The 25,023-nt window shown below is 43.1% G+C and overlaps 1 protein-coding gene and 1 non-coding gene across 9 annotated transcripts in view; both read right to left on the bottom strand.

The window, feature by feature from the left end:
* Positions 1-25,023, bottom strand: part of ACACA (acetyl-CoA carboxylase alpha) — a 277,010-nt gene that overhangs the window by 8,982 nt on the left and 243,005 nt on the right. For all 8 annotated transcript variants that reach the window (XM_042917229.1, XM_042917232.1, XM_042917230.1 and 5 more), the window contains 5 exons: positions 24,718-24,853; positions 17,686-17,863; positions 15,821-15,933; positions 2,993-3,147; positions 2,149-2,319 (listed from right to left, as the gene is read on the bottom strand). In XM_042917229.1, the coding sequence (XP_042773163.1) occupies positions 2,149-2,319; positions 2,993-3,147; positions 15,821-15,933; positions 17,686-17,863; positions 24,718-24,853 (753 nt within the window). The remainder of the gene's footprint in view (positions 1-2,148; positions 2,320-2,992; positions 3,148-15,820; positions 15,934-17,685; positions 17,864-24,717; positions 24,854-25,023) is intronic.
* LOC122207504 lies at positions 9,751-9,941 on the bottom strand. The gene has a single exon (XR_006196915.1). It is a non-coding gene; the product is annotated as a U2 spliceosomal RNA (small nuclear RNA).

Below are 25,023 nucleotides of genomic sequence, written 5' to 3'. Positions count from 1 at the left end.
TCACCCACCCCACACTAAACTAGGTCCTGCTGAGCCTGCAGAATACGGAAGGAGGTTTCAAAGCCACATCATAGCATCATTGCCCTTCCTTTCTTCTCCTCAGCTGTCCTCCTGGACTAAAGAGCTCAAGGGAATGCTGTCTTTTGTAGACGGGAGGGAGGGACCAGCCTTAGTCCTTGGGTATAGTTGGTTCCCAGTGTCTCAGGCAGCCTCCTCCTGACCTATTGGGCTGGGGTGGTCTCCCACACTTGATTTCCAGCATGGAGTCTGTGTACATACAGCCAACAGTTCTCTCCATATCTACAAGATGTCAATGACCTATTTCTCCAGACACACTGTCCCCTGGATACAGGATGCTAAGGAACAATGGAAGGGCCTATCCACTCACTTCATGCTCGGAGGGAAGCTATTCCTTCTCCTCATCCCTGTGCTTACTGAAGCCCTGCACGTCCATTACTGACTAATGTGGTAGGAAGGCGGTGCGGGCCTCTCCTGGCCACACACACACACACACACACACACTCCATTTACCTAGCCGGCCACTCTTAACTCGAGAACAACCTCTTATTTTACACTTGCGTGACTTTCAATGCCAACTTCCACTAGAAGCTGCCAGTAGCCACTGACAAAATTGTCTCACTCAATTATGATGCCACAAACTGACCTTAACCTGAACCAGACGTCGCATAAGGCTGTGCTCGCCCACTGCACATCTGAAATATTTATCTAAAGAAGCTTTTCAGTCGTAAAGAAATGGGTAGGCTTAACACAGAGGTGAATCTTAGTAGCACCCAGATTCACGGGGTTTAACAATGACGACAAATCTTGGAGTTCCTTCCTGAGAACAGTCAGCAGGGACATCAGCCAACACTTTGCGGGAAGAGGCTGACGGGCCTGCCCTCCCTCAGTACTCTAACCTAATAGGCACCAAATATTTTGATCAAAACAGCTATCAGGAAAAGACATTCTCAGCATACACTACCAATATTCTGATAAAATTTATATATGATGCGTATGATTTACTTTTAATCCATATAATAACTACTAAGAACAGGTAGTTTATTTTTCTTAGTAAAAGGACATGGAGAAATAAAAGTTCCAACTCTTTCTTCCCATCCTCCCACAGACTGTCCTGTGCAGCCCATAATTCCAGGGGCAAATACTAGTGCCTGGTCACCCTGGTCTCAGACCCCTCCCCCCAGCGGGGTCACTGGTCCAAGGCATGTGTCCTCTCCACCAGATCAACCCAAGAAGATGAGGGATTCATGGTTCCTTGCAGTCAGAGTGGACATTTCCTTCCAGCTCAGATGTGAAACCAGAAGATCTTTAGCTAAAGCCCTAGCATCTCCTGCCTAAATAACCATCACCTTCGATTAGGCTTCTTGCTCCTGACCCCTTTCAATTCTACCTTCCACACAGCCTCCTGAGTGGTCTTCCTATAATACAAATCAGAGTATGTCACTCTACTGCGTTAACTACCTCAGTGGCTTCCCATAGACCTCAGTCCAGACCCTTAACACAGCTTCCACGACCCTGCAGATCCTGATCTGAGCCATCCAGATATCTACGGTGCCTCAGATGTGTGATAACTCTTGCTATCAGCCCTTGAAACGTGCCACTCCTACCTTCCCCTGATCCCCTGATGTCCCCACCCTAACCCCACCCTTTTCTTCTGGCTCATGCCTACTTTGTTTTCAGGATGGCTGAGACACCACTTCTATAAGTTCTAGACTCTCCTCCTCCTTCCCAGAGTGGCTCAGGTGTCCTTCTCGGTGCTCCATGATGTGCTGGGTCTGCTGTGGTTAATATCGGCCACATTGTTGTACATGACCTCTCAGCTAATCCATCTCCCCCTTGAGATGGTAAGCTCTGTGTGGATGGGAACAGTATCTGCCTCTTTCTTTCAGGGCCTAATGCAGTGTCTGGTATATAGTAAAGTACGCAAAAAGGTTTGCTGAATGATACAGTGAGCAACAAAAAATGTCCGATGACCTCTTCTAACAACCCATCATGACATGTTACGGTGTGGGGAGGAAACAGGGCTTAGGTCTCTATGTTTCCCTTCCATTTCTGCCTTCAGAGGCCTGGGGATCCTCAGGTGGGGGTGAGGAGCACAGCACCAAGGCTCCTCCTAGGGCACCCACCTACCTTCACGGTTCCTTCCACTTCTACAAACCAGCGCCTTAACATGGCCTGGATCTGACCATCAGTGAGCTCTGGGTTGGCATTGTGGATTTTCTTTTTGACCAGGTCCTCCAGCAGGAGACGCCTCAGCCGCCAGTAGAAGAAGGTACGGGATGTTTTCCAATCCAGGATGTCCTACATACAGACAAGAATAAGCTTAGTCACCTCAGCCCTAATCCCTGCTCAGTGCCCAGTCCACAGGGAACTCCACAGGCACAAAAACTTATCCTCTAGGAAGCCCTTCAGAGACTTAAGAGCAGGCCGTGACTTTCAGCACCTGCAGCTATCTCCCCAGTTTAGAGTTGCAGTGCCCTCTCCCGAGCACTGTGCACAGCAATGGGCCTTGTTAATGCTAACCCCACACATGGCTGAGATGTTCTAGGGAGGAGGCTATGACTTTCCAGATAAACAGGACAGTGTGGAATTGGTTTGCAGCAGAATGGCTCAAACAACGTGTACACAGATCACATGTGAATTTGCTGCTGCTGGAACCCTGACACTGGTGTAATCCACAGCCTGAGGGCCACCTGGGCAGCTGCCCCCAGTGGAAGCACATGAGACTCAGTTTCCCACCAGCAAAATGGAGTTTGCCTCCCAAGGTGTCCACGGGAAGGTAAATCATAAAATTGTTTTGGGGATGATAATGGATATACAAAAAAAGGAAAAAGTCTCTCCAAAAAAACTGAAAACGATTTGATCTGCACAAGCTGTTTTAATCCATCCCCACTTGTGAGCCGGTGAGCATGAGACATACACTTGCTTGCTCACAGGTCTTTGACAAGTCAGAAGTGGCAACCACTGTACTTACGTTAATAACACCCTTCTCCTGCATCCGTCCTGGTGTGTCGTGCAAGTCAGCAAACTGCACGGCTACCTGATGGTAAATGGGAATTAGGAATTCCTCCCGCTCCTTCAACTTGTTCTCCAGCTCCTTCCGCTCAGCTGCGCTTAGCTCTGGGGTGCCTGCAATTAAATAAACCTGCCCGTCACACTCTGTGGTGACCAGGAATCTCTCTGCACAAAAGCAGCCACAGTCATGGGAAGCTCAAAAACGCCCCCCTCCCTCTGTGCCCTGGCTCTCCATTGTCTTCACCACCTCTTTGCTGACTAACAGGACTCTGAGATGCCAGACCAGTCCTTATCTTGCCATGGGGAGCCCACATGTCCTCCTTTCCCTGTGGAGGTCGTAACTATAAAAGCAACCATGGGAGTCCCTCTCCCCAAGTCTTTCCCTGAGCAGGTGCAAACAACCACCTGGGGGCCTGTGTCTCTCATCGTCTCACTGACAGCCAGGCCCCTCCTTCCCCATGCAAGACACCATGCCCATGCCTGGCTGACCAGCATTAGAGCAGCTGGACTATTCTCAGTGTGGGACACGGTAGGGGAGCAACCCCTATGCCTTCAGGCCCAGATCAGCAGCCTCTTCTCCCAGGTCCATACAAGTCACCCGCCGAAGGATTCCTAAAATTGCAAGCTGCTGTTACTCCATAGCTTCTAGTCTCAGGTTTGAAAACTTTTAACCTGAAATTAGTAGAATCCACCCTAATTAGAGCCAGATCCGTGTGTCTTATGCTAGCTCAGTAGATTAGATTAGCTCGTTTCCTAGTCTGCTGCTGGGCTGCTACTGCCAGAACCAACCCCTGACCAGAGTGACAAAGACATTCAAGTTCTTGGGCTAAAAGTGAAGGAACAGGGAAAAAAGAGAAATGTACTCCACAAATCCCATTTGGATCACTGAGCTCATAAGCACACAGGATCCTCAATCGACAGATTCCTATAAGGAATCTGGAATTCCTTATGACAGGGAGGATACCCCCGCCCCCCTCCAATCAATGGTGTCCCAGAAGAGGTACTACTATGTTGTGCTTTTCTTCCTAATTACTCTCAGAATGGGCCTTGCAATCAATACTGAAAATTTAGCTGCCTGCCTAGTAAAGAGAAGTAAGTCTACCTGAAGGAGCAATAGGTAACAGCCCCTGGTGTTGGGGACAACCTGAAGTGCTTTGTCACCAAAGCTGACAAATAAATACATGACCACATGTGATGGGTTGCAGAAGAGAAAGTTCTATTTCAAGCATGTCTGTCTGGGAACAGGCCTTGCTTTTTATGCCACTATGAATCATATGCCATAAACAGCCTTGGGCTGCTGAGTGAGCCATAAGTACTATACATAAACACATGTTAATAGAACAGGGATGTAGCTATAGTACCTAGTTTCATTTTTATGAGATTTTTAGATGCCCACCTCCACCTCTTTTTTTTTTTTTTTTTTTTTTAAAGCCCATCACTACTTGAAAACCATGAGGAAGAGAGCTGAAGTCTATCTCTTCTTGGGCTCTCACACAGAGGGGAATCACTGACCTATCACAATCGGGCCCTAACACTTCAGCAGCCTTCTTTCTGCACCAGGCAGAGAGCAGGACTGTGGGATGAGACGAAGGCCCATCCATTCTAGGGTGGATCTGCCTAGACAGTCCATGGGAGGAGAGCCAACTGGTTTCTTCTGAGATGAGACTGTCTCAGTAGTAACATTGATGACGGTAATTTTGACAGGGAAGCAAACATTTTTCTTCTCTAGTAAGAGGAACCAAGACTCCTTGGAGGAATGGTTGATTCTAGGGATGGGGCAGGAAAAACGTAAGATGAGCCTGGAACATGCTGTCACAAAAATCAAGGAAGCACTCAAGAAATGATGGAGACTTGTTAAAAGGGCATAGGAGCCAGTTTGAAGGTGTTCCCACTGGCCAAATCTGGGGCAGTCTGAGCACCAAATTTATCATAAACAACATGATGATGTTAGTTACCAGAATATTTATAGAATGAAATCAAAGTCTGTGAGTGCATCCTGATATAAATAATTAGATTGGGGGTGGGGGGGAAGAGAAGGGAAAGTTCTCCTCTCCTCCAACAGAATAATAATTAATGGACACAGAAGGAATGATGGAATTAGAAAAATCACCATCTTGCTGCCATCACAACAATCGATTCTGCCAAGAATTATCAATGGATACTAAAACTAGTGGGTGAGGGTTTGATAAGGAACAGGATATTTACATAGCCTCAAAGTATCTCTCCACAAATTACTATTAGTGAAAACCTTAAACAAGTAGTCAAAATTACCATCACCAAGAATTGGACAAAATGACACATGCCTCCTAAGAAGATGTTCTGAGAAGATCATAAATAACACTTCTGCAATATTCCTGCCAAAAATGTATTATCTGAATTTAACCGTAGGGAAAGGTAAGACAAACCCAGATTGAGGAACATGCTATAAAAAAGTGGCCTGGGGGGCCTGGCTGGCTTGATCAGTGGAGGTGACTCTTGATCTCAGGGTTTGTGAGTTTGAGCCTTTCCAGTTAGGTGTGGAGATTACTTAAAAAACAAAACAACCCCTCCCACCCCCACCCCAAGCCTATAGTCTTCAAAAAATTCAAGATGATGAAAGGTAAAACCAAAGAACTATTCAAGATTAAAACAGACTATGAGCGCCTGGGTAGCTCAGTTGGTTGGGCATCCAGCTCTTGATTTTAGCTCAGGTCATGATCTCAGGGTTGTGAGACAGAGCCTCACCTCAGGCTCTGTGCTGGGCATGGAGCCTGCTCGGGATTCTCTCTCTCTCTCTCTCTCTCTCTCTCTCTCTCTCTCTCTCTCTTTCTGCCATTCCCCCCCACTCACACCCACTCTCTCTCTCTCTCTCAAATACATACATACACATATACATACATACAATAAAACAGACTAAATGCTTGAAAACAGATATCAGTGTGTGGCCTAGGGTTAGATCTCTGATCTAAACAACAACAAAGTCTGTATAAGACATTATTGGGACAATTGGTAAACTCTTGATATGAATCATGAATCAGATAGTAGTACTGTATCAATGTTATAGTTCCTGATGTAGATAAATGTCTTGGGTTATATAAGAGAAAGTCTGTGTTCTTAGAAACACACAGTAAATATTTATGGATAAAGGAGCATGATATCTACAGCTTACTGTCAAATGGTTCACAGAAAGTGTATGTGTGTGTGTGTGTGTGTAGAGGGTGGGCAAGCAAGTACATGTACATGAGCACACAGAAATGATAAAGCAAATGGGACAAGATGTTAACAAGGAGAATCTGAGAAAAAGGTATCAGAAGTCCTTTGTACTATTCTAGTAACTGTTCTGTAAAATTTATCAAATGGAAAATTAAAATATAAGCCAAGCTAAAAAAAATGTTTTTCTTGGCTCCCCAATGCCTAAAATCAGAAATCAAAGTTACTATTTACAGGGCATTGGGCACTATTCTAAGTGCTTTGTATCTATTAACTCACTTAACCCTTACAACCACCTTAAAGTTGGTATTCTTACTATCCTCATCTTATAGGTGAGCAAACTGAGGCACTGAGAGTTTATATAACTCACCAAGGTCTCAAAACTAGGAAGGGGCAGAGCCAGGTCTCAGGTGCAGCAGTGTGGCCCCCAAGATTTGGGGCACTATGTTACCTTGTCTCTTCTTGTTTACTTGGGGCAGAGGACAAGTAAGTGCATCAGTAGCAGAATCTCTTTAATTTCAGAAAAGGCTAAACGAAGATGGCAGGCTCCTGGCTGATAAAGATGAAGTTCCATTCCATAGCTGAGACCAAGACAATTTCTTCAATAATTTCTGCTCTGCAGATCTAAAACGGTTTCCTGGGCAGGCCTAAGATTTTTTTTAAAAACTTTATCGTAATATTTTTCGTAAACATTGATCATAAAATTTACCATGTTACATTTCAAACATCTGTTTATGAGATTACCTCCTGAATCAGGCATGTTTGTTGAACCATTTCTTTATACCCCAAGGCGTCCACAGCATTACTAAATATCCATCCTCCAACTTTCTTTACATTCTACTCACCCACATTCACGTTGATATGAACACAGTGTTATGTGGATTTGGTTGCACAATTTTAGAACACCCAAAGTAAAGTTTTTATATGAGCCCAGACCTGGTTCCTTGGTTGCCAGGGTGAAATAGAAATGTTTACTTCACTCTACGAGTAAGCAGTGGTCTCTACATCATCTAAGAAAGTGCTGACTCTAGACTTGTTCATTACAGTGATCCAAGAACTTGTCCTTTTGATACTGTTGGGGAGTGTTTAAAAGTTCATGTAGATGGCTTCTGGGACATGGGAACTGAAAGGCACTAAGCCTTTCTATTTCGAACGCCACCTTCCCTGTTTTCTACTCTTCAGTCTAAACCTGCCCATGACTTATAAATTATGCACACTTCTCATTAAGGGCAAGTGCTTGGCATCCTCTGTGAGTCACTTGACTGTATACGTTACTCCTTAATCAAACATAAGTCTAGCTTGGGGGAGCAAGTCATTTACTCTTGTGCTATAGAGATAGTTCAGGCACAGTGATTCAAGGCAGGAGACTGGTTGTACAGGGGGACTACAGTTGTACAATACTTCTGTACTGGATGGCAAATAGTCACAGTCCCGAGCACCCTCAGCATCTACTTCCCTCTCCTGGGTACTGGGGCCACTTATGCTCCAACGCCAGGGTTCCTGAAACCTTCTGGCAGCCCTAAGATTTAAGGGTAGCTCCTTGTGTTATTGTGAGATCAAGAACTAACATAACAGCAGGTAAAATCACAGCCCTGCTGGGGAGGTGTGGGTGGGGTAAAGGATGGTAGGACTGTGGATATGGAATGAATGAGAAGTTCTAGACCCTCAGAATATCCTCCATCTGGCTAAACAACCAACACTGTGCTTTTATATGTGTATATCTGTACATGTACATATATGTGCATGTCTGTACCATATACATACATTTACTGCACAGTTACTATGTGCCAGGCACCACACTTAATGCTTTCAGGATCACATAGCTCATAACTCACCATGCACAATTCAGACGTAGGTCTGGTCAGCTGTTAACACTGCTGCCAAGCGGCAGGCCTTAATGTCGCTGAGTGCTTTCCAAGTTGCTTCATATACATCATCTCTAATCCTTAAAACAACCCAACCTTATAGACAGGGCATCTATTTTACAAATGAGAAAACCAAAGCTCTGAAATGTAAAGGTATTTGTCCAGTGGTATCTAGCTCTTAAGTAGCAAAGTCAGGATTTACACTTGGGTCTGGCTACCTTCAAAGCTTGTGTTCTTCCACATGAAATGATACCAATGGCAACAGAATTGCAATTAGCTGAAGAGTTTGTTTCACTGTGTTAGAAAAGTGTTAAGAGCACACAGCTCAGCACTGCGTACAGAGGCAGAGGACTTCCAGGCTTGGAGCACAGCATTCTGGAAACAAGGCCTTGGCTTTACCAAGCTGGAGGGACAGAGAAGGCTGGCTCCTGAACTAACAAAGGTCTTGTCTACCCAGTCAAGCTATTCCAGAGCTTTAAAAGAATAATGAAATAAACACCTGCAATGCTCTGGCCCTCCTGAGACTAGGAAGATCACAGAACATTCCCCCAAAGGTTGCCTTGTTTGATTCCTTTAGTAATGCCTCTGATTGCAGTTCAAGACCTACCTCAAAAAAGCATCAAAGCAAGGAAAAGACAGAAGTAGAGGATGTATGTACTTTAAAATGCACATGAGAAAGTCAAGGACTTGTGTGCCTTAAGTGGGGGTGGGGGGGAGAAAAGGTTTGCTACATTTTATTTTCTAAAAATAAAAGGCTGCTTTTAAGCTAGTTAGACCCTTGTGTAGCACATGGAGGGCCCCTCTCTCCTTGTACAGCAAAGCAGCCAGCCCTAGTAATGATTTAGGGGAGATTAACAAATATGTCAATGTCTATTTTCTGCTTAATTTAAAAGCGGCGTCTATAAAGATTTTTGACTTCTGAACCCTGTTCTCCTGAAAGAAAGAAGGTAAGAATGAGGAGGGGGATAAAGAGTGATTATCCTATCATTGATCGTTTGTCAGGAGCATTTCTTATTCACTGGACTATTGTAAAAAGCTAAGCTCTCGATCAATCCTGTAAGCTCCCTGTACAATTAAATATCTTGGAATGGTTTTCTTTCTTTTCTAGCCAGATTGCAGGGCCTCAGGGTTTTTAGGAAAGCAAGTCGTTGTGTGCGTGTGTGAATGTGTTTAAGAATATGCTACAGGGAGGAAAGTCATTCTTTTCTAGAATCCTACTTTAGGGAAAGGCTGAAATGGGAGAAGAAAGGTAGGTTACTCTCGTCTCTTTCTTCCCAAAATAAAAAGTCCCCATGAAATCCTAAAAATCCACCATAAGTTTGGATAACTATAAGAGTTAAAAAATATTTCAATGTAAAGAACTAAATACAGAAGAGTACTACTAGTCTGTACTATTCTGATCCAATAAGAAGAGCTAACGCTACTGAGATGTTACTATGTGCTAGAATTGTTTAAGTACTTTTCATCTCATTTAATCCTTGCAAATACCCTAAAAGATGGCTACCTTACAGATGAAGACATGGAGGCACAAAAAAGTGAAGTAACTTGCCCAAGGCTGCAAAGCTAGGAAACCATGGAGCTGGGATTCAGGCTTAGATAGTAGTCTGGCTTCAGAGCCCATGCTCTTTTTAAATTTAGTTTTTATTTTTAAAATTTCCCCCAAAGCAGGTGCACAGTTCCTGGAAGTATCGCAATACCAGATCGACGAGTGGGGTGGATGGAGCAAGCTTCTATTCCATCTCCTAATTCCAAAAATCCATTTAATATATTGTCCTCGGATAGAGGACATATCAGATATTAAACTGATAGGAACAGATACTATACTTGATCTTAGCCAAAAGGCTGAGAAGCGATATAGAGCCAATGCCCTTTAAATGAAACAAGTTAAATTGACCCACAAGTGCCCACAGGGCAGCAGCCTGTCAGGTGTTCCTGGGGCCAGGACATAATGAAAAGCCACATCTCTCCTCCATGGGGTCAAACCTGAAGAGAAGCTTCTGAGGAGAGAGCTGATTTCTGCAGCAGGAGGTGTTTTTTTACCCAGCCATGACACTGAAGGAGGGCAGGAGGAGGTGAGCCTTACCCTATGGACGAGCAGATCACATCTTATGGTGTAGGATTTGGGGGGAGGGGTGAGACCTTCAAAGCTTAGAATGAAAATCATACTGGTAGGCTGAAAATTCTCTGCTCAGCTAAAGGCACTAGGTGACCTTGCAGAAATCTCTTTTCTGTGCTCAGTTTCTCGTTTATGTAACAACAACCCTAAGCTGGCAAAAAAGGAAAATGTTTTATAAAAGAATGTGATATTAAAGTGTTTTTTTTATTTTTTTAGTTATACTAAGAAGCTTTATGTAAATTTAAACCCAATTTCAACTTTTATGGGCCCTTCTTCCTCTCCTAAGAAAGCAATTTGCTTTGATTGGTTAAATACTTATGAAACTAAAGAAAAGGACTAGACCACCCTCCCTCACTCAGCTCCAGAATATCTCAGATATAAGAACACACACCCGTACCTCAACCTTGAGACTGAAAAATCAGCATAAAAAAGACTGGAATCTTATTAAGATTCAGAAGTACAAACATAAGTAGCTGTTTAAAAGATCTGTGTAATCACATTTTCAATGTTGAAAGAAATTTCTCTATAAAGATAGTAAGATAGGGTGGGGAAAAAAAAAAAAAAAAAACCTTGCAAAACTACTTCTGTATCCATCACAGGTGTGCCTTTCTTTACACAAAAGCATTCTTGAAAAACTGCGTAAATCAGATCCTGTTTTAAATGCCTTAAGGGAGCTATTTAGAAGGAACCCTGCAGTGAATCCTTTGGTAAAGCAAATAATCCTTTTGTAATGGGAATAATTTCTCCCAATGTATCTAGTTTTTTTAAAATCCCATTTTCATATATCTGCTTTTCTTCAAAGGGGGCCATACCTATCTAAATACAGCTGCATTTGCATATTGATTTTAATAGCAATCCTCTCAGGGATGTTTAACCCTAGGTTCCTTGCAATGGTGTTAGTGCTCTGCTGTTCATATTTTTAAAAATCATTATAGTAAACCCAGAGATTTCCAAATAGGAATAAAAGAATCTATTATTCCCCCTGCAGCCCTGTCCCCCGTGCCCCCCATGCAAACAGTCCACACAAAAGAGTCAGGAAGCCGCACAGAATTCTCTGAATTCTCGTGGCAGTAAGTCTCAAAGTCTTTACAGTTTTCCTTTCCTTTGTTGCTCCCCTGAATCTACCAGGGACAGGGCTCTGGGTCAGCTAGGACCAGGTGGGAACAGTGCCTCTCAGACATATTCTGACAACAGCCTGCAGGCAGGCAGAAGCTTAGGTTCAGTCCAACAAAATGCCAGCCTGGTCTCTCTGCCTGACAGAACTGTGAATCACTGTTTCCTAGGAAGAGGCAAGCCCAAGTGCTTTTATAAATACAATCAGATTAATAGATCAGATCAAAACAACTCCTTCTCCTTCCCAGAAAATGCTGTCACTATTGAACCAAATTGCATCAAACCAAAATGCTCCTGAATCAGTGTGATGAAGTGGGTTGTGAGCGGCTGCTAACTAAGGGAAGAGGCACCATGCCATAATCTCTCCTCGTGGGCCTGCCTACCAGAGACCAGTGCTTGAATGGCCACGGTGCCAGTGAGGATGCTCCATGTGTACCACAGATGACAGGGCAAGTGGCCACATCCCAGGCACTGGTATCAGAACTTCTTTCCTTTTCAACTTTCCAGGTAAGGATGCTGCTTTCTGACCCACACAAGCAATTCCAGCTCTTTTCAGCTTACAACATCTTGAAGATGGACACAAGAGATGGAAAAGCACACACAGCTCAGATACTTCGATCACTCCTGCCAGAAGACCAGCTTAACCCCTGAATCCCCTTAACCCAAGGAAGTGTCCTTTTCTTGTCATCTGGCTGCTAAAAGAGAAGGCTTGGGGGGAAGGCATTCTGGAAGATGTCTACAGACATGTGCAAGCCCTAGTACTCCCTCTGCACCTGGGGTGCCCTGGGCAGAAGGTATGCTGGTGGAAGGGCCAGGGGCAGGCCAGCTGCAGTGCTCAGCTGGAGTGGCCTCTGCCTGTGTCAGACCAGCACTCTCAGGGCGTGCTGTGTGGGCACCACCAAGGTGCTGCCTGGCAGGCTGCCCGGGAACAGGGCCACATTCAAAATGTGAGCCTGGAGCAGGATAAAGTTTCACTAAGTGGCTCCTTTGCCTAGAGACTATTTGTGTTGAGGGAGAGGGCAGTGGGGAACATATGACTGCTTCACACTTGGACTGTCTCTCTCAATTGATTTGTAAGGGTAAGGATCCAGGAGAAAATCTTAGGTTCCGGTGTCAAGAGGCCAGGCTAGGAAGACCATCCTATCCCACACCACTCCCTGGTCCTAGCTCTCTGAGGAGGTAGAAGGATGTCAGAGAGACACAAAGAGGCCATGGAGGCTGGGGCTCTATTTCCAGAGAAGGAAGCAAATTTCCATAAGGCAACCAGGCTGGTAGTATAGTTATCCTTCCTGCATGGACTCTACCAAGCCTGTTCTGAGACTCCAGACTATGGTATTTGGGTTTATATCACATTTCTTTCTCTCTTTACCTCCACCGGGAACCAAGGTATGTACTATTTTCATATGCTATGATAATCACAGAACTACAAACCAGGAATTCACCACCTTCTACCCAAAGTATATAAAATGATGAAAGGTCAATTTTTAAAAATAAAAAATATGAAACAGACAAAGTTAGCTGTTCAGAAATTAAATATTACTCATTATCCTTAGAGAATAAATAGTAATTATGTTTTTGAACACAGTCAAATCAGTTGTGCTCTAAGTGATCTGACAGTGTGCTCCCCAGTGCAGAGGCCAATCTGGGAAGAGATTGGGAACATAAGGTAACATCCACCTCTACAGGCTTTCTCCTAAATCAGATTTTTCTCAGTGGAATTGGCTTTAGATAACAAAGGGAAAGAATTCCTGTTTAATTTTGATCACGCTCAGTATTCAGCTGAGGAAATCCTGAGAAATGCAGAACAGTGGGAACCAGAATTCCATTCTGGGTGCTGATATACGTTTATTTTGTATCTTGGATGATTTATTGAAGTCTTCTTTTTGCCTTAATCTCTCAATCTGGAAAATGAGGTCATTTGCACCCACTTTGTGTGAAAGTATTTTGTCAGTTGATTCTAGGCATAGAGAAAAAGAGCCAAAAGCCTACGTGAACCCGAAAGGAGTGGAGTTCATGGCATGTTCTGTTACATCTTTGCTGGCCTGTGACCTCACAAATACACCTACACCTGGGTATGTATGATCTCCCTGAAAAACTTAAATCGCTTAAGGGACAAGACCACTTTTTCTACTTCTTTCGTATTTCCTTTCCTATACCACTTGCTACAGAAGTAGACCTATGCCACAGAGATAGCAAACATGGCTGTCTCCTTCTTCTGATAATTAAGGCAGGAAATGATGCCAAACCCTATGTCTGAAAAATGCTTCACAGATTCAAAGTGAATGCACATTCATCTGATCTTCACAGTGGCTAGGTTGGGGCATTATCCCCACTTTCTAGATGAAGAAACTAATGTTCAGAGAAGTGAAACAATTTACCTACAAGCAACCTGAGGCTTATACATGACTATTTTTATTTTAGACCTACTCTCATGTTCCTGACCTGCCCTGGGCCAGAGCTGCTTCACATTTAGCAGACTAAGGATTCTTTCTCCAATGCCATTTTGGTCAAGGTTAAATAAATATGGTTTTCTTCAATGCAGAGAGGAAATTGATAATGAGATGATTTGTAACAAATGATTAAATGGCCATCACTTGGAAATCTCCTCCCTCTCCCCTTCCTGTATTTCAAAAGTTAAAAGGTGCTGGGTGAAGGTGGGAGCGATATCACTTTCCTTCAAGAGAAAGAAGCTTTGGCCCCACACCCCTCACCATCCGGTTGCTCTGCAAACAGATGTCAGAGAGGATCCCTCTTCCTACCACCCAGTTACTCTGAAGGGATGATAACAGCCATTGGGGGGTTAAAAAGAGGCAGTGAACCCCCAGTTAATGAGTAGGAATTCAGCAGGCAGTGTAAGATAAATGGAGCTCTCTCTGCTTCTGCTAGAGTCAGCATGAACTGCGGCCCTGCGGCTTGTTTGTGGCAAATGGAGTGCGCGAAATATCAAAGGGCAGTGATCCAGAAGAAGACCGACTTTGACAAATTTTAAATTGGCCAGAAAGAAAACCAGCAAAAAAGAAAAAAGGAAAAAAAAAAAAAAAAAAAAAAAAAGAAGAAAAAAAGAAAAAAAAAAGAGAGAGAGAGAGAGAGAGAAAATTACGCAATTCACTGTGTCCTGCAATTGTGGCATTGCTGCTTTGTACAGAATTAGTGGTAAAAACAGCAGAACGACTGCCTGATGCTGGGAGCAATTATGAGCCATCTAAGTAAGATGCTTATCAGTGGCTGAAGCTTTTAGAGCTCTCACTATATACAGTTGTGAGGAACTTGCTCTTGAGCTGCAGTTACTTTAATTAAAGTGTATGGGGTTGGTCAGAAGTAATTATCCTGTTTGGAGAAGAGACAGAAAAAAACCACCTCAACAATTCTGGTTGGCAATAGATTTTAGAAACAGCTTTGCCAATTCTTGTTGTATGTGTGCACTTCCCATAAAGGGATCAGGCTGAGATGGGTTAGACTTATTGGTGGTTGTTACCTAATGGCAAACAATGGGAGGCACACAGGGTTTATTATAACCCAAGTCACCGTGTCTGGCAGGCAACCTGGCTCAGGGCTCCAAACTGCCAGGATGTGCGGTCTTCTAGAGTGCAGGCAAACACTCAGAAGTTTTTGTGTCTCTAGATAGTGAGCATATAAAGGGTCCACAAATGGTACTTTATTAATTAAATTACTATTTGAAACATAAATGAACTAGCACCTCTCCTTTTTATGCCTTCCATTCACGGATTTCATTACCTTTTAAAGACAATCACTCTGTTCCTAGAAAAACAAAACCAAAACAAACTAACAAAAGGACTCCAAGCATTTATCTTCACTAACCTAGTGAGGGGCTTGATGGGAGGTCTAGGCAGATAATCAGTGCTTTAGAAGAACCTGAAATGCATTTCAGTCTCTGGACTTGACACAGGGCTCCCACAGTTTAGTCCTATGTGCAAGCTGCAGCCCTTCCAAAGCTCCAAAAACAAATGAGCAACAGAGTAGTGCGCACAAATGTTCCCAGGGCTGTGCGTAGTCTTCACTTGTGTTTCTCTAGCTCGAGATGGCCCTGGAACTCCACCTGGGTAGGTCTCCAGCTTCTCTGTCCCATGACATCGACTCACATTCCTCAGAAATGTCCAAAGAGACAACCAGAAACAGAACTCTTAAGACTTTTGAGGACTTTTAAGCATATTCTCTGCCTGATTAGCCTGCCCCCCAACAGCAACTTCCAGCTAATTGTTCTTTATGAGGATATCATCCACAAGGCCAGAAAGATGGACTGTGTGAATTATAAGAAAATATCAGAAGAAAACTTGGGTGACTTTTGCTTTTTTAGGTCCTACTTTCCCTCCTATTACATACACTATTTCATTCTACCAGGGCTCTTACCATATAGAGGACAGTAAATAAAGATTATCATGAATTTGATCAAATGCTTCAGTGCCTCCTCCCTTGGCCTATGAATGCACTCATTACAAATCAGCTGAATGGCTCATTGATTTGCCAGGAGGACAAGCAGACATACCCAATCGTTCAGCCAAGCGAATGTAGACTGGGTCCACCCGACGCATGGTTTTCACCAGATCTTTTCTGCGGAATTTGATTTCTACTGTCCCTTCTGGCTCCAGAACTGATCCCCTGGATCAGAGAGAAAGAAAACAAAACAGAAATAGAGGCACTTTAAAGGAAGGAGACAACTGAAAGAGGCTGGTTACGATTTGCAGACCAGGAAATAGCTTCATTATGGTTTTGGCCACCCATGGCTCACAGGAGTAACCCCAGGGAGAGGCAGGCATCAAAAAGTGTCTAAGTGGGTTGTGAGAAAAGCCTGGCAAAAAGCAATTAAAATAATTCTCATTACCACACCAGTCTACTTCCATCTCAAAAGAGGAATATAGATTCCACCATCTACAGCCGATAAGGGTAGCAGGAATCACATTATTTTCCAGGAGGGGGAAGAAAAAAAAAAAGATGATGTAGGCACCGTGGCAGGGGACCAGCCTCCAGCACTTAGGCTGTGCGATGAGAGGTCGATGCTGATCGGTCCCACGCACAGCTGTTAGTCTGCTGGCAGGATGACACACTGGGCTGGGCCAAGCAGGAAAGAAAACATTCTGCCTACTGCTATGGAGAGGTCTCAGGGTTATTACTAGTGCATACTAATTTTGTTCTATTACTAGGAACGTTACCCTATACAACTTAAAAAAAAAAAAAAGCTTTTCGATTGAAAAAAATTACAGCTACTACTTAGTACATACATGGCACTGTTCCAAGTGCTTACACATGAATCTTCACAGCAGTCCTATACCCAGTCTACACCCTCTATGAGGGAAGTTACTATTATCTCCCATTTTACAGATGAGGAAACTAAGGTACAGGGCGTTAAGAGACTTGTCCGAGCCTAACAAGTGACAGAGCTGCATCTGAAACCCGGTGGTCTTGCTCCACAGTCTGCAGAGGAACTGTCTGTGATCTGGTATCAGATCAGGGGCTAGATTTGGATTTAAAAATAATAAATCCCTGGGTGTAGACTGCTAGCTGAGTGATTTGATAAAACTACTGGACTCTCCCAAGCAGCATTTGAAGCAGGAGGCTAAAATTTTTGCAGAAACAGAGAAGCAGGTATTCAAGTAAAATGATCAGATGCAGGAAGTGGCACGGAAAATGTCAAAGAAATACAATGTGAAATTTCCCTATTTTGGAAAGGGCTGAAAACTGATTGTGAAAGGAAGCTGGATGTGGTCTGTTTTACTTAAGTCGTTTCAAGGACCACCTCTTGACAAAGGTCTGGGACTTTTTCTTTTGCAGTCCTTTGGATGCTGTAAACACTGTTCTCCAAGTGTCCTAGAGTGCCAGAGTGTGACACTGGACTCTGAGGGAGCAGCTTCGGTTTGGAATCACAGAAGGCAGGTGCTATGGTACACCTCAGTGACGACCAGCTTGTTCCACAGACAAGCAGTTCAGGAAGAGTAAAACTGCTTCAAGTTGCTCACCAGTCAGTTAAGGCTTCAGAACTCCAGACTAACAATTTAGTCCTTCTACACCAACTTGCTTTCAGTTCCATCTGCCCCATATCTAAGAAAGAGAGAGTAACAGGCCTATCTGAAACACAAACAGAGGAGACAATCTCTCTGAGTCTGGGGATATGTGGGATAGAGGACTTCTTGGTAAAAGAATCTGGGGTGGGGGACCACACTGGGAAAGCCTGACCCCCACCTCCTTTCTTTCTCATCCCAGCAGACACTATTTAGGAAATCTATTTTTCTGACCTTGTAACCCTCTGGAAATAGAGATTCAAATAAAGTTCTCTGGTTATAATGTTCTCCAGGAGGAAACCAACAGCTAGAGGACCTTCAGAGGCAGTGAATGGAAAAAAAGAAGAAATGCTACCTGCTTTCTCGGTCAGCATACATCTCCATGTGCCGGGGGTTGATGGTGGGGTCAATCACAACCCAGGAGCCACCCCGGAGCTCAGCTTGAGGAGGAATGTAAACCAGCACAGGCTGGGAACACTCCCGTAAGCTATCCACGATGTAAGCACCAAACTTCAGCACCTGGTCGTACATATCTATAGAGGAGACAAATCAGAAATCATGAAACAATGCTTCCAAACATCGTTCACATCATGGTATACACAGAAAACAATATTTATATCGTGAGCTGTGCCTCCATGAGGAGGCTGCTCAGATCAGAGGTGACAGGTCTGGGGGTTCAGCCACCCTAGGTCCTGTCTGGCCACCCTGAAAATTGAAAGGATGGGGATTTCCACCTGTAATGCTGTACAAGACTCTACAGGATCTTCAAAAACACAAGAGAAGTGCACTGTCTTTCACAAGACAGTGTGCAAGCCCTATGGATTGCATATCCATTTTATAGCCTTTCTGAATTGCCAGATTCTGGTTTTATAGCCTTTCTGAATTGCCAGATTCTGGTTTCATTATATTAATTCACACTTGCTCTACAGACACTGAGTATTTTTCATGTCAATATGTGATCTCTCTCACTACATTAAGTTTTCTGAAGGAAGGAACTATTCAAGCTCTTTTCAAGTCTCTTCATGATACTTAGAATATGATAAGCTCTTAAAATGTATAGCTAATGGAAATGGAGCCTTCAAAATTTTTAATCTTCAAAATGGCATCTTTGCTCTTGGTATCCCCAGTGTCTTGTCCAGTGCCTGGAACATAGTTAGTGCTCAGAGTAAGTATCTGCTGAATGAATGGGTGAGCACATACACACTTTGGAAAGAACATAATGAGAAAGAAAAACAAGTTAATTCTTTAACAGTTCCATTTTTACCAGGGCATCAATATGAGAAAACATTTAAAATGCATACGTATTTACTGGAAACATCACACAGCCACACAAAAAGAAGAGCTACCTCTTCATTTTGCTAAAGAGTACACTTTGTAATCCCCCACAAGGCTAGGAGCAACCTGAAGAAAAGGCACCCTGGTGCATAAATAGAGTCCTTGGAAAGTAGGATCAGTTATTATTTATTTCCCAACAATTTATGGACTTCTTCCCATTTCCCAGCTCACTGAAGTCTGTGCATGTCTAAAGTCTTAGGTTTATGATTCCAGATGTTTAATGAGCACTTCAGCGGAACCTCAATGGATCCTTTCTAAACACCAAATAACAGGTTCAACTGAGTTCAAACTTTCCTATCAAAGCAAGGATCTCAATTTGGAATAAATCAATTCTGGAAATCCAGAGCAAAAAAGCATTTTTCAGAAAGTTAAGAGCAAATCCAAATAGAAATTGCTTTCATTGTAGTTACTGGCAAATTAAACTGCCACCTTCTCCAAAGTAAAAATGGCTCTCTCTATACAAACCATCAGTGAGCACAGTTAACTGCAAAGTATATGCCTCTCTCCATTGCCCAACCTGGCTGCTCTGTGAAGACTTCAGAAACTCCAGAAATTTAGAAGTTGCTCCGGGAAAAACTCCCTACCCTATGAGGAATGTGTATGGTCATATACTCTGTATATATGATCAGAGCAAAGACATTTATCCCTTTGGGAGGAAAGCAAAGACCAAAAAAATTTACTGCTAATTACACAACTGCTGTATGAAGAGCAGGGAATAAAGGACTTTAAGCGCTTTACGCTAATTCTGTGGTTATGAAAATAATTGCTCAGTTCAAATTATTTTAACTAAATTAATTCTTTAGTGGATATTTCAACCAGTGCTACATAATAAAATAATTGTGTAATTAGCAGTACATTTTTCAGTGCTGCCAAGAGTAGTCTCAGCCTCAGAACAAGTAACAGAAAGGAGTAGCCCTCAGTGGTGTCATGCACAGAGAAGAAATGGAAGACATGGATAGAAGGAGAAAGTAAAACAATAGAAAAAAAGCACACAAAAGAAAGAGGAAAAAGTAAGTTAGAAGTAAACGAAGATAGTGTCCAGCCTTCTCACTCACTTCTGTTTCTTAAAGATACACCCACATCAAAATCTGTCTGTACTATCTATGATTAACAGACCCAGCCCCTTGAAAGGACTTTATTTAAAATGCACGCCCATTTATTTAATTTTTTAAACTCAAGTTCATATGGGATGCCTGGGTGGCTCAGTCGATTGAGCATCTGACTTCGGCTCAGGTCATGATCTCACAGTTCGTGAGTTTGAGCCCCGCACTGGGCTCTGTGCTGACAGCTTGGAACCTAGAGCCTGCTTTGGATTCTGCCCCTCCTGTGCTCACACTCTGTCTCTGTCTCTTTCTCTCTCTCAAAAATAAAACATAATTTAAAAAAACATTTAAAAAGATACCCTCAAGTTCATATATGCAAGTAGTTTGGGATGAAGCTGAGTGTGCATGTTTTACTTTCTGAAATGAACTTTAGTCCCTCTTTTTCATCATCATGGCTAGTTTACTGCATATCAGGCAGCATGATTTCATACACACACACAAATGAATCACTTAATTATCAGAAAACCATGTTCTTCTAACCCAAGTTATACGTGAGTAAACTGAGGCTTAGTTAAATAAGTGAATAAGTGGCAGAGTATGAGACTCGAACCCAGATCTTTTTGATTCTTGAAGTCCACTTTCTGTGACCTCATTCTTACTGGAAGGAAAGAGCGGGAGCCCAAGGCTGCTTTCTAGCATCTGATACAATGGCTGAGTAAAACAAAAACCAGAAAAGAGACTGAAATAAAATGACTGAATATTTTTAAATTTTGCCTGGACTTTTTGTATGTTCAGAAAAGTAAGAAATTGTATTGATGACACTATACAGCTATGTGAAGGGCTTGGATCTGACTGCCAAGAAATTACCTTCAGGCCCCATGACTGGGAGTAGAAAAGGGGCCCCAGGCTTCATTAAAGCTGACAGGCTCAGGACCAAAAACAATGCCTCCATCTAACCTGGAACACCAACAAACCCACAATCCAACCATCAGAACACCCAAAAAACAACAAAAGGCTATTAAAATATAAACTGACACACACAAAACAAACTCTACAAACAACACGCTCCCACTCAACCACAGCAGCCCCAAACCGTACATTCTGAAGGGCACGCTGAAGCGTGTGGCCATAGTCTGGTACATACTTGTGTGAAATCTCTTCCTATTTGAGACAGAGCAAAAGTACAGCCAAGTGTAGCAGGGGAGAGTGTATTCCCAAGGCTTTAGGTGAGAAATCAGTCTAGGGAATTGTAAAGCTATGCATATGCTGACTGTCAATTCTCAGGCCATGGGAAAAGCAACTAAGAATGGACAATACTGATAGGTACTTCAGTGGAGAGGCGGGGGCTTGGTACTTTCTAAGCACTGTGAGCAAAGCACATCTGCATACAATCACAGAGCCTTTCTGGTGCGTTCTCAGCAACCAAGCACCAACCCTGCCCGGGGCCTTCATTGTTATACAACATGGATAAACTGTGGCAGCCACATGTACCAAACAAGGGAGCAGGGTGGTAGGGTGTTTCCACAGTGCCCCATACTCTTGAAACTGGAACAGATCTTATTGGCTTGGGGCGAGATTATCTGTTAGAAGCTGAAGGTAAACATTAGGCATACACAAGCTGCATACACATAATGTCAGTTCATTATGGCCGGCTGACACAGTCTTTCAACATCCAAGTAATCAGAGACTTTAAAATAGACTTTCATTCCGGTTAAAGTTTTCAATAAATGTTTTTTTATTGTTATTTATAACCTGTCCCAGGAAAAAATAATAAGTATAACATGAAAAGCCAACTGAGAGTGACCCTGTAGCACCAGCAGTGAGGCAGCTTAATATCACTGGGATTTGCATCCTATCAAGCTATTCATGCTGAGGCTGGGACCCTGGTGCTAATTTCTAGTAAATTTCACGCTTGATGTCTCCCTGTTGTGGGTCATTGCCGGTTCGCCTAAATAAACTGCTTCCAAATGGCTCTTCCATCTAAATATTCAGCCAGTTTTTATAATTTAATTTTGCATTATGCTGAATAGCCTTCCGGCCAGATAGAACTCATTGGAAAAAAAGCACCAATACCATCTTGACATACTTTTATTTATTTATTTATATTTTTACTGCTCGAATTAGACCTCCTAGGCTGACTAGTAAAGAGTTTTTTTTTCTCTCCACTAATGTCAATTTTCAGCATAGCAAGAGCTGTCTCTAATCTTTTCCTACTCATTACACACAATTTTGGAGTCATTTTACCCACAGTGCAGTCGGCTCCTGGCTGTGTGTTTGTGTGCACTGAGGGATGGCATAATTGTTTATTTTCCCTCCCTGCATAATCCCCAGCCAGTATTGAAACCAAAACTGCAAACATCTCCCCAAGGGATATGGAATGACTCTCAGCTTAGGTCCCTTTACATGAGATAATATGTAGAAAACATCCTGACCTGTATGTAAATATGAAAGGCAATGTTCTTCCCCTTCCTACATTTACACTGATCTCTATCTTCCCCAAAGCTTATTTATCTTAAGTGATAATGGATACAGCAGCACCAAAACTCTGAAGACAGAACGGGCCCTGGACTGTATCAGGCCAGTAACTCATTTTTGACCAGAGGCAGGGGGGAGAGGCGGATGGGGGAAGTTATTGTTTAATGGGTACAGAATTTGTGTCAAGGATAATGAAAAGGTTTGGGGTATATTTAGTGCTGATTGTTACATAACATGTGAATATATTTAATGCCACTGAATAGTACACTTACAGATGGTTAAAATGATAAACATTATGTTATATGTACTTTCCTGCAATATGAAAAAAAGTAACTCCTATCTGACCACTTGGAGTTTCTTATCACAGTGACCAAGGACAACATCAAAGCAGAAGACAGGCAGGTGGCTAAGAACTTTCTCAGGAACCTACACAATCTATTCCAGGGGATGTTCTGGTAGACCTGGTTTGGTCCTAGGCTCTAAACTCAGCCAACTGTGCTGGAGGAAGTCAGACAGATCTGTGTTCCTCTCCCAGCTCTGTCATTCTTCAGCTAAATGATCTTGGGAAATTTACTTAACCTAAGTCTCAATTTATGTAAAAGGCAGATAAATACTACAGCCTACCCCTCGGAAGTGCTTGTTGTGACGATTATGTAAGACAGTGCACATAAAATGGTTAGCACGGTTTCTGGCGAAAGGAGCTCAATGACTCCTAATTGTTGTTGCTTTTATTGTTACAGGGCTGGCAGCCAACCTGGGCCTGAGCCACATGCAGTAGAACTGAAGCTTTTCCTACAAGCAGTAAGCTGTTGAACTCTGAAGTCCTTAGGACAAAAGAGCCAGGCTGACGTACTCCTAAGGAAGGTCAGGAAGAGTGAATTCTCAGTGGCCCTCGGGAAGAGAGAGAACTAAGGAGTACCGGCATTGCATTCTCTCCTCTAAGTCTTAATGTAAATTGTATAGCCAAGAAATGTGGGATAAAGTGAAGCTGGATGCTAAATAAACCTCATATAAAGGAATGAAAGGAGTCTCAGGCTCCCCCCCCAGAGAAAAACACTTCAGCATAGTATCATACTCTTTTGAACACTGTAGTATTTTGTTTATACTTTGTGGCTTTATCATTTTGCCTGAGACATTTTTCTCGACTCCTTGAGGCAGTGTCTCTTTCTGACTCAGTTTTGTTTTCTCAGAAGCAGCTAGCATAGTTCCTTGCACGTAGGAACTCAATAACAATGTCCAGGATTGACTTGTTGAACCTACACTTTCAGTATTTCATGGCATTTCCACTGATTTATTATCTTTGTCACAAAATCCACCTGAGAGTCTATCAAAGTATAAAAACATTAATTTGAATGTATAGTCCAAGTCTCCCCCAAGAAAAGTGCAAAATGTGGTAGATTTCCAGCAAATATGGGCAAAGGGAAACTTTACAACTGAAAAAAAAGAAAAGAAAAACCACACTAGTCTTCTATACTTTGCCAGGGAAGTCTGGCTGTACAGGGCTTTTCCTAGCCAGGTGAAGGGAAAGTTGTTGGCACAAAGCTCTAATCTCTCTCCATACACAGCTGATAACCTATAAAAGGGCTAACTTCCTCAGGTTTTTCCTCCCTCAGAGCCAAAGATGCTCCTGTGCTAAGCTATTTCCGGGTTCATTCTTTCGCATTTGATATGTCCAAATCTCTGACCACTCTACTCCAGCATTGCCAACCCCTCCCTCCTTCCGTTCCCCTCACTCATTATACTGCTACAGAACCCAGACTCCTCCCCCCATGAATGAAGTTACACTCATCAGTGTACTCATCCCCTCCTGGTATGTAGTCTCTGGCCTCAGCATGGCCATGAATCTCTGGCCACTGGAGAGATAGCTTCGCTGCTGTAAGAGGTAGAAGGTGTTACCTTTGGCTCTCCTGAACAATCCACAGTAGCTGTGCACAGGGAGGATTCTCAGTAAATGGTGATACTAGCTGCTGAGATCACTAAGCGATTCCCATAGCACAGAACAGAGCCTGTATAATAATGTTCTAATATGCTGGAGCCATAGGCCCAGGGCTGTTGTTGGATAAGAATGAAATACACCACAAATTACCACAAAGAACAGCCTCTGGTACAGAATTTGTTCATTTTCTTCTGGTGAAGGCTAATTTCAGTATCTACCCTGGTCATTATAGAGTGTTAGAGCATAACATCAACAAAAAGTGCTCAGAAAAGAGGGACAGAGACTAGCACAATCACATTTCTCCAGGACCATCAGAACAGTCATCATTCATCCGGGAAAGCTAAATCCACAACAGCAGCCCGTCTAGAGAACACTAGTAGACGGTTCTGAAATTTTGTATGGAATTGTAAAACATCCAGAATTTTCCCACTCAAGCTGCAACTCAGAAGATATATTTCAGAGGAAGTATGATCCCCCAAAAGCCTAGGGTGATGGTTGTCAGGAAATCCATTGGCTCTGCCCAGTATAAACCCTCCTCTGTGCTGTGAGGTTCTGGGGATCAGTTTATGCCCCTCCAGCCCAGAGCCAAGCCAATCACCTTTCATCCCACCGGAGAAGCCTCTCCAGTTGGCAAAGACCATCAGAGGCAGCCCTTCGCGGTTGAAGTCCTTGATAGCCTGATAGGTCTTAAACGCAGAATCTGGAAACCAAACCTGGCCAGCCTGCTGGATTATCTATTGGGGAAAGTCAAAGAGGAAGACACAATTACAATGGAGCTTGAGGGGAAGTCTCTCCAAGGTGAACAAAGTTTTACTGGTTTACTTTAAAAACTCAACCAAACCAAATACACAAAAACTGTTGTTCATCAAGAGGATCATCTTTTGGGGTTCCTGGGTGGCTCAGC

The sequence above is a fragment of the Panthera leo genome, chromosome E1 (assembly GCF_018350215.1).
Source record: "Panthera leo isolate Ple1 chromosome E1, P.leo_Ple1_pat1.1, whole genome shotgun sequence".
In the NCBI taxonomy this organism is placed as follows: Eukaryota; Metazoa; Chordata; class Mammalia; order Carnivora; family Felidae; genus Panthera; species Panthera leo.
Note: the sequence above shows the minus strand (reverse complement) of the source record. Positions and strands in the feature narration are given on the sequence as shown.